The sequence below is a fragment of the Chiloscyllium plagiosum genome, chromosome 1 (assembly GCF_004010195.1).
Source record: "Chiloscyllium plagiosum isolate BGI_BamShark_2017 chromosome 1, ASM401019v2, whole genome shotgun sequence".
Taxonomy (NCBI): Eukaryota; Metazoa; Chordata; class Chondrichthyes; order Orectolobiformes; family Hemiscylliidae; genus Chiloscyllium; species Chiloscyllium plagiosum.
The window spans coordinates 24,455,944-24,465,868 of NC_057710.1; the positions used below are offsets into that span (position 1 = coordinate 24,455,944).

Consider the following 9,925-nt stretch of genomic DNA (forward strand, 5'->3'; position numbering starts at 1 on the left):
AATCTTTCCTGAACACTCAACAAATTCTTTCCCAGCCCAGCCCTTAATACTACGCAGCCCCAATCTTTGTTTGGAAAGCTAAATTTCCCTCCTATTATAGCCATGTTATTCTTAAACATCTATCTGTGATCTCCCTATATATTTGCTCCTCAATTTCCAGCTGACCATTGAGGTCCTATCAAAGTGATCATCTTTCCTGAAGAAGGGCTAATGCCCGAAATGTCGAAGATTCCTGAAGAAGGGCTAATGCCCGAAACGTCGATTCTCCTGTTCCATAGATGCTGCCTGACCTGCTGCGCTTTTCCAGCAACACATTTCCATCTCTGATCTCCAGCATCTGCAGACCTCACTTTCTCCTTTTATATCTCACTACCACCCATATACCCTCATTGGATAGTCCCTCAGGAATGTCCCCTTTGCTGTGATTTTTCTGCAATGAAGATGCCACATGCCCCCCACCTCTCATGCGTCCCATTCTTTCCTTTCTGTAGCATCTGTACCACAGAACATTGAGATACCAGTATTGTCCCTCCCTCAGCTGTGTTTCCGTAATAGTTAGGATATCCCAGTCCCATGTTCCCACCCGTGCCCTGAGTTCATCTGCTTTAAATATCAGGCCTCTTGCTTTGGAAGAAATGCAGTTTAATCAGTCTTCCCTCGTTCCTGACATGCTGTTGTTTGCCTTTTCTATTTAACTTTGAGATAGTGAGAACTGCAAATGTTGGAGGGTCAGAGTTGATCTGGAAAAAACACAGGCCAAGCAGCATCAGAGGAGCAGGGCAGTTGACTCCCCTTCTCTGCTACTTGACTTGCTGTGCTTTTTCTATTTAACTTGCTCTCTTTAACTTCTGTACTGGCCTCAACCCTCTCTTTCATTTCACTACTGTTTGGGGACCCACCCATTTTGCCAAACTAGTTTAAATCCCTCCAAGTAACTCTAGCAAATCTCTCCGCCAGGATATTGGTGCCGAAAAAAATGTGTTGCTGAAAAAGCGCAGCAGGTCAAGCAGCATCCAAGGAGCAGGCGAATTGACGTTTCGGGCATAATCCCTTCTTCAGGATACTGGTGCCCTCTTGTACAGTGACCTGTACAAGAGGGGTGCACCTCTGCCCCAGAGGATATCCCAATAATCCAAAAATGTGAATCCCTGCTCCTTCACCAGCTCCTCAGCCACGAGTTCTTGGCCCTATCCTCCTATTCCTCCTCTCGTTAGCATGTGGCACCAGGAGTAATTCGGAGATTAGTACCTGAGGACCTTCTTTTTAACCTCTTGTTTAACTTCCTATATTCCTATATTTACTCTGCAGGACCTCATCCCTTTTTCTGTGTACATCCTTGGTGTCAATGTGTATAATAACCTCTGGCCACTTGTGCTCGCCTTTGAGCAATTGCTGCAACTGCTTCTAGATGTCCTTGACTCTGGCAACAGGAAGGTAACATACCATCCTGTAAACTTGCTCGTGGCTGCAGAAATGCTTGTGTGTGCCCTTGACTAGGCTGTTCCCATCACAATTGCTCACTTTGACTTTGCCATACCCCCTGCTTTACTGCCAGTTGTGGTGCCAAAGACTTGGCTGCATGTTCAGGCTTCTGTATCTTCTCCCCAATGGTAGAGGTTGTAGTAAAACATTGTCAAGGTGGGATGGATCTTTGAGAATACTGGCGGTCTTTCCTTGACAGCGGGCCTGGGAGATGGATTCTGTAGATGGGGGGTTGGCCCCTCAGCCTCTGCTCCAGGGAAAGCAGCCCTGGCTTATTCAACCTCTCCCTATTAGCTCAAATCCTCCAGCCCAGGCAACATCCTTATAAATCTTTTATGAACCCTTTCAAGTTTCACAACATCCTTCTGATAGGAAGGAGACCAGAATTGCACACAATTCCAAAAGTGGCCTTCATCTTCAGACTACCTCTTCTAATATTCAGTCACACATGGTGCTTGCATAGGAGACAGTGAGGACTGCAGATGCTGGAGATCAGAGCTGTGTGTGTGTTGCTGGAAAAGCACAACAGGTGAGGCAACATCTGAGAAGCGGGAAAATCTACATTTCAGACCAGAGCCTATTTTCCTGCTCCTCTGATGCTGCCTGACCTGCTGTGCTTTTCCAACAACACACTCTCAACCATAGTCTTGTGCAGGATAAGCTCCCTTGAATTAGGCAGCATTTACCAAACTGAACTGTTGGATACATTAGGGACATTTAAGCGATTCTTGGATAGGCATATGGAAGATTAGTACAGTGAAGTGTATGTAGGTTAGTCTGATCGTAGGGTAGGATAAAAGGTTGGCACAACATAGAACTGGCCGTTTGGCCCTCGGTGTTCAAACTTTTTTTTCCTGTTTCATTGGGTGGGACCCTGTGAAATTGATTGTTGTCATTGGCTATTGGGTCTGGGATATTGTGATATATGGACCTTGACTTATCTTCCCTGGTTATTTTGGGCACCCACCAGGCATTGTTGACAGTGTTTTGATAAGTTTCTTCCCATTCCAAACGACCGCTCCTACCTTTCCATTTATGCCTACCTTGACATCCCTCCTGTTTTGTCCATTTCGGTGATAATTTTTGTGAGGTTTTGCTGAATACAACTTAATGCTATCATCCTTCCCATTGGCACGTATTGTTCTTCCCACCACTTTTTTTATTTTGTGTCATTTTTTAAATGTACTATATTTATTTCCTTTGGTACAATTGAAGTTGCTATGACCTGATGCTCAGGGCTTCTTGTGACTGCCTTGCTGCAACTGCTGCTATCTGATACTCTGGTCTTGTTGCGACTTTTGCCTTAGCTGCCTCAACTGCCAAACGGTTACCCAATTGAAGACTTCTGTTTGCTTCTAATTTACTGCCTTCAATGGTCATCTAACATAATACCATATGATAATGTAAAACTCTAAAGGCTTACCCACTGTCTATATAAATGTTCGCCTGTTGCGTGCAGTGTCACATTGTATGCAGATCTGAACACAACACTTAGTTTTTACTTTATTTCCTTTGTCCTCCACACTCAGATGTGTATGATCACTTTCTAAGATGGTGTTCTACTCCTACACATTTTCTTGCTTAATAACATTCTTTAACAGAAACTGATGCTAAATCTTAATTACAAGCACTTCAAATTCCACACGTCAGAAAATTACTCAGGCTTACCACTCTCTGGTAAAGAAATTTCTCCTCATCTTGGTCATAAATGGCCTACCTGTATGTTAGACTGTCGCCCCTGTTTATGGATACTCTGGTAATCATTTATCCTGTCAGTCCTGTTAGGATTTTATAATCTTCTGTAAGACCATCCCACCCAATTCTTCTGAACTCCAGTGAATATAGTCCTAAATGATCAAGTAACTCTTCTCACATCAGTCCTGAATTTCCAGAAACCATTCTGGTAAAACTTCGTTGAACTCCCTTCATTACCAGAACATCTTTGGATGATGAGTCTCCAGGTTTGGTCTTAGCAAGACATCCTTACTCTGTCCTCATCCTCTTGCACTGAAAGTTGACATACTATTTTCCTCCCCCATTACATGCTTGCATTCAGTGAATGGTATTCAAGGACATCCAAATCTTGTTGCTATCTTCTCTTCCTCTCAGCCTAGGAGAACAAATAGCTGCTAATTGGAACCATTAGTGGCTAACAATAAGTTGTTTGTGATAGCAGCATATATGTTTACAAGGCTTGGTGTGTGCATGTTGAAGTAAGGAAAAGGACATGGGGTTAGGTGCACAAACTTTCAAAATTTTGAATTTGATATTGAGTCCAAGAGACTGCAAGTGGAAGCTGAGGTGCTGTGTTTCCAGCTTGTGTTAGGCTTGCTCAGTGCTTCAGCAAAGCTTGAGACAGACGTTGGCCAGAAAACATGTGTTGAAATGACAGGTAACTGGAAGCTCAGGGTGACTTCTGCAGATGGAACATAGGTATTCTGCAAAGCCCAGTCTGCTGTCTGTCTCTCCTTAATGTAGAGGAGACTACAAATGCAGAGTGATACCCACACTGAGAAGGAATTTAAAAAAAAAAAGATTTCAGATAAATGGAGTTTAGATCAGAGTGGTGCTGGAAGGGCTTTTGCCCGAAACGTCAATTTTCCTGCTCCTCTGTGCTGCCTGACCTGCTGTGCTCTTCCAGCACCTCTGATCTAAACTCTGGTTTCCAGCATCTGCAGTCTTCACTTTTGCCTTCAGATAAATGGAACCTACTTCATTTACCAGTCTTGGAAGTGCGATTATATGTTGTGCAAGTAAGCATGCAATTACAACAATCCACTCACTAAATTTCTGAGAAAAGCAGCGGATATTCATCTAACATTATGAATGCAGATATTTATTTAATTGGTTATGGTTTTGTCTTTTGTAGGTTCACGATTGTGATTGTGTTGTCTTACATTATTCTTGGAATTCTCAACACGCTTCTGTTTCCACATTCTTTGAATGGTGATATATGGAGCTTATACATTGTGAATGTAGAAAAAATAGAGGTGAGTGCTTTTGGAATATGTTTGCCATTTTCAAAATGTATATAACCTTTTGTGTGGCCTCTTCAGATATCATGTTTTAAAATTATCCTGAAAAATTCTGCAGTACGTTTTATGTTGACATCCCACATTAAATAAGTGGTCTCAAGTAATCAATATATTGTCAAGGTTTTGTTTGAGATGGGCATCAAGCAAGATTCTGAGTTTTATTGTTGGAAAAGTGTGACCTCCCAGTAGTGAGCTTTGAGACCAGGAGGCCATGTAAGTAGTGTGGATGGTGGACTACCTGAACCTTGCTGTCCCTTTGTAAGTAGGTTTTTCATGCAGGAATTCCTATTCTTGACCTTCCCATCCTACTGCCAGTTAATAGCCTTAAATGTTCATTTAATAACCAGATAAAATACTTTATACTGTCATTGCTGGTATTAACCCAATGGTGGGCAGGACTGTGCCAAATGATGTGTACCACAGCTAAAGCTGTGTCATAGCTGAAATAGCAGTTATTAACCTTGTTTAGATTTGAAGAAGTTTGGATTTTGAAATAGTACGTTTTTGTGAGTCTGCGTATTTCAGTAGCCATGGTGATTTCATTTTAGGAGAAAGTGAGGACTGCAGATGCTGGAGATCAAATGATTTCATTTTAAACAGGTTGTGATAGCCTTCAGTCCAAATTAGTTTTTGTGTATGTTAGAAGTATTTACTATCTAACAAGGTAAACAATTGTATATCAAGGTTTCTGTTAGAAATTTCTGGACATTTTTTTTGAAGCTTAGGAGTAACATTCATAGCTTAACAAGAGTGAGACCTTCATGTTTTAGTTCTGATTTTGAACTGTTCTGTACAAGCTCTTGGTTGAAGATGGATGTGTAAAGCAGTACTTTTGACAAAGGGTGATGAGTGAAATTGTGTATGCTAATTATCTTAGTGTGAGAGGTTTACTGATATTCTCCTTAAATAAAACCTGAAAAGGTTATTTGAAGCAAAGTACGTTTAAACTTAGATGTGTGAAAGAAGCTATAAGATTTTCCATCCCAGAAGTTGGAGTCAGTTCAATTAAATATATTGGTGTTTTTAGTTTATTCATGGGATGTTAGCATCACTGCCTCGCAACACCGGAAACCCGGCTTAGATTCTGCCCTTGGATGACTCTGTCTGTGTGGATTTGCACGTTGTCCCTGTGTCTGCAGGAATTTCTTCTGGGTGCTTCACTTTTCTCCCACAGTCAAAACATGTACAGGTTAGATGGGTTGTCCACACTAAATTTCCTGCAGTGTCCAAGGATGTTTAGGTTAGGTGGATTAGCCATGAGATATGTAGGGTTACAGGGATAGGGTCAGAGGATAGATCTAGGTAAGATGCTATTCAGAAGGTTGGTGTGGACTCGATGGGCTGAATGGCCTGCTTCCACACTGTAGGGATTCTGTGATTCTAAGATGTTCTGGAGCTGAGGTGACTACCTTCAACCACAGCCATCTTCCTTCATGCCAGGTATGACTCCAATGAATGGAAAAGTTTTCTTCAAGTGGAAGAATTTTCTTTCTGATTTATGGTGACTCCACTTTTGCTGAGTCATCTTGATGTCACAGTCAGTCGCATGCAGCCAAAGATGTCAAGGTTAGTCACTGCCATTTCACCTCTCGAAGTAAAGCTCTTTTGCCTATGTTTGAACCGAGGCTATAATTAATTCAGGAGTTGAGTTGCCCTTGCAGAACACAAACGGATAGGCAGTGAGAGAAGTGTTATCAGGTTGAAGAACATATTCTTGTTCCTATTTCTGATTTTCTTAAGTTCTTAGATTAATTACTTTTTTTTGTTCTTTTATAGAATGCCCAGAGATATGCTGCAAAGGTGTTAGGACAAAAATGTCGTAAGTCTTATGTCCAGCAAGAGATGAATATTTTGTTTCCTCAAAAATATGACATCAACATGCGCCCTTTCCTGGACAGGAATTCCATTTTACGAGAATCCGTATTCAAGTATAATACTCCATTTGGTTTTAACACTCACCAAAATCGTCTTCACCAGATCATGGATGTCATGCCCACAATATCTCTGCCAGAAGAACTAGAAAGTGAGAGCTGCAAGCGCTGTATTGTCTTGGGAAATGGTGGAATATTGCGAGGATTAGGTCTTGGACCTTATTTGAATAGATTTGATGTTGTTATCAGGTATGGAATATATCCTACTTATGCACATTGATCATACACAAGGAAACCTTTCTCAAATAACTTAATATTTGAAAGACATTGTTTTTTGTAGGCTGCCAGAATTATTGCAGTATAGATGAGGTCATTTGGCCCATCATATCTGCACCAGTTTTTGCCTCAATGTGTCTAAATGTAATGTTACCAGTTTTTCGATGAAATTTAGAAAGTTTAATTCAAAGATTGTTAATATTGATTATTAAATGGCACACAGATTTGTTATATAGAATCACGTGATTCCAACCTAGTACTCTTGCAGTGGAATCCCTCATCCTGGAAGCAGATGTGGCGAAGGCAGAGAAATTAGGGGTAAGGGATAGCATTTTTACAGGAGGGAGGGAGGGTGGGAGGAGGAGTGGTTGCAGTCATTTGATCCTTTGCATCTACTGGACTAGTTAATGTGATCATAATGGATCATCCAACTCAGTACCTTTTTCTGTCTTTCTCCTCATACCCCTTCATCCCTTTAACCCTGAGAACTACATCTAACCCATTGAAAACATTAAATATTTTGACCTCAACTGCTTTCTGTGGCAAAGAATTCCACAGACTCATCACTTTGGGTGAAGACGTTTCCTTCATCTCTGTAATAAATGGCTTACTCCAATGCTTAAACAGTGGTCTCTGGTTCTGGACTCCCACTGTGTTTACCCTGTTTGGCCCTGTTAGAATTTTATAGGTTTCTGTGAAGTCCTGTGATCATTTTCCTGAACTGTGGTGAATATTGTCCTGTCAGTCTCTCACCATATATCCGTCCTGCCATCCCAGGAATCAGTTTTGCTCTCCCTCCATAGTCAGCCATCGTTCCTACGATAAGGAGACCAAAGCTGCATGCAATACTCCAGGTATCCTCGCAGCAAGACTTCCCTGCTCCTTACTCAAATTCTGTTTGAAGACCACCATACCATTTACCTTATTTTCTCAAGTGCTGCAACTGTATGCTTTTCGTGATTGGTGTAGAAGGACACTCTGGTCACGTTGCACCTTCACCTTTCCAAACTCTCACCATCCAGTTAATGACCTTTAGCTTTGCTATGAAAGAGGATAACCTTGCGTACATCCACATTATACTTCATCTGCCATGCATTTGAGAACGTGGTCAACTTGTCCAAATCACACTGAAGCATCATTGCAGCATCCTCACAATTTACCCTCCTGTTCAATTTTGTGTTGGCTACAAGTTTGGAGATATTGTATTTAATTCCCTCTTCTAAATCATAAAATATATGCACAGTGAATAGCTGGGTCCAAGCACTGATCCCAGCATTACTCCATTTAGTTACCATTACCTGCCACCTGATAAAAGACCTATTTATTTTAACTGTTTGTTTGCTGTCTTTCCATGTCAGTACACTACCCTGATCCCATACACTAATTTTACATACTAATCTCTTTCTTGGGACCTAATTGAAAGCCACCTGAAAGTCCAAATAAACCATGCCCACTGGCTCCCCCTTTTCAACTCTACTGATTGCATTCTTGAAAACTTCCAGTAGGAATATCAAGCACCATTTTCCTTTCATAAATCCATGCTGACACTTTCTGATCTTGTCGCTAATTTCCAAGTGCTCTGCAGTTGAATCTTTTATAATGGACTCTAGCAAGATGGCGGTGGGGTCAGCGGATAACTGCTCCTGAGCAGGGGGCTCAATCACTCATGGTCCAGATGCATCCACACTGCTTCATTGTTGAATTTTGAGCTGAGTAGCTTGATGATGTTTTTATGGCTTTTGGTTGCCTTGGGGCTGTTTTCTGATGTCCTCTTGTGGGAGGCCAGGGCCCCGCGATCTCTAGCCCCACTCCATCTTTGTTGGTGGCATCAGCAGATGAACCTATCAGTAGACTCCAAGCCAGGACCCATTGGTCGATGTCCCGCATCAGAGGTGGCATGACTGTCTCTAGCTAGGAGACGGCGGACACAGAAGTGATGATGCTACCAGAAAAATAACACATTGCCAGGACTATGGGGATAATGTCAGACAGCGACGATTGGAGGAGCAGAGAGGCTAAAGCTTACAGAGCGGGAAAGCTGAACTTTTGAAGCCGTTTCAGTAATATCAATTTATTCAGAATTTTATAATTTATATAATTTATTCAGTAATCCAAGATGGCACCAGAGAATGGTGACATTGTATACTTTTCACTGTACCTGGGTAACGGTGACAGTATATTAATAAATATATCTCAACTCTGTGCTGTTAATAATTTAAGATTTTCTTCGTCCCCGCTATCATGTTCCTAATAATAAGTTGAAACATTTTTCCTCCTCCTGGTATCAGGCAAACTAGCTATAATTTCTCCTTTCTCGTTCCTTTCATGATTGCCAAGCTAATGTTTGCTATCTGCAAATCTTTGAGTGGTTCTGGATCTAAAGAATTCTGGAAGATGAAAAGCAATGCAACCACTATATCTCTGTAGTCATTTTAAAAATATTTTTTATAATATATTTTTATTAAGAAAAAATAGATTTTTAAATATTACAACAAATACAAAACAATGCAATTCAAAACAGTACAAAAATAGTACAAAACTAAACCCAAATAATAAAAAAAATTCCCCAACCCACCTTCCTATATGAATGTATAAACATATATAGAGAAGTATAAAATTAAAAAAAACCTAAACTAGCTATTTAACTAAGTAAATACCTAATAACAAATAAACAAACAAATAAATAGTTTGTTTATAAATAATAACTCAGCCCAGCCAAACCAAACACTCATACATTCACAGTTCCTCCTCCCTGGATATTGGACTCATGAAACACAATCATTACGGCTATATAAAAGCCCTTGTTAGTGTGGCAGATAAATCTGTGTCCAGGTATTTCAAAAAGGGTTGCCATGTCTTGTAAAAATTCTCAGTTTTGTGGTGTACCATATTTGAGAGAAAATCCAGGGGAATATGCTCCACAAAAATCTTCTGCCAACCCGATAGGCCTGGGGGGGTTTTCTGATATCCAACCTAGCATGATATTCTTCCTTGCACAGAATGTAAGAATACTAAAAAGTTTTGCCTTATGCAAGTCTGCAGAAAATATAGTGGGTAGGCCCAAAAGGAATGAAATAGGGTCCTTCTCCACCCCATACCTAAAATCCTCTCCATTGCACCCACCACAGCGCTCCAATATGTTTAAAGCCTGTCACAAGACCAAAGACAATGGGTAAGAGTACCCGTACAGACCTTGCACTAGGGGCATGCTGAAGATACTCCTGGTTTAAATTTTGACAAACGGTCTGGGGCTAAGTGGAC

The 9,925-nt window shown here is 41.0% G+C and overlaps 1 protein-coding gene across 4 annotated transcripts in view; it reads left to right on the forward strand.

Annotated features, from left to right (window-relative positions):
* The window catches only part of LOC122557794 (lactosylceramide alpha-2,3-sialyltransferase-like), a 76,656-nt gene that overhangs the window by 35,793 nt on the left and 30,938 nt on the right, over positions 1-9,925 (forward strand). For all 4 annotated transcript variants that reach the window (XM_043705965.1, XM_043705879.1, XM_043706047.1 and 1 more), the window contains 2 exons: positions 4,352-4,472; positions 6,294-6,637. In XM_043705965.1, coding sequence (XP_043561900.1) covers positions 4,352-4,472; positions 6,294-6,637 — 465 coding nt within the window. The remainder of the gene's footprint in view (positions 1-4,351; positions 4,473-6,293; positions 6,638-9,925) is intronic.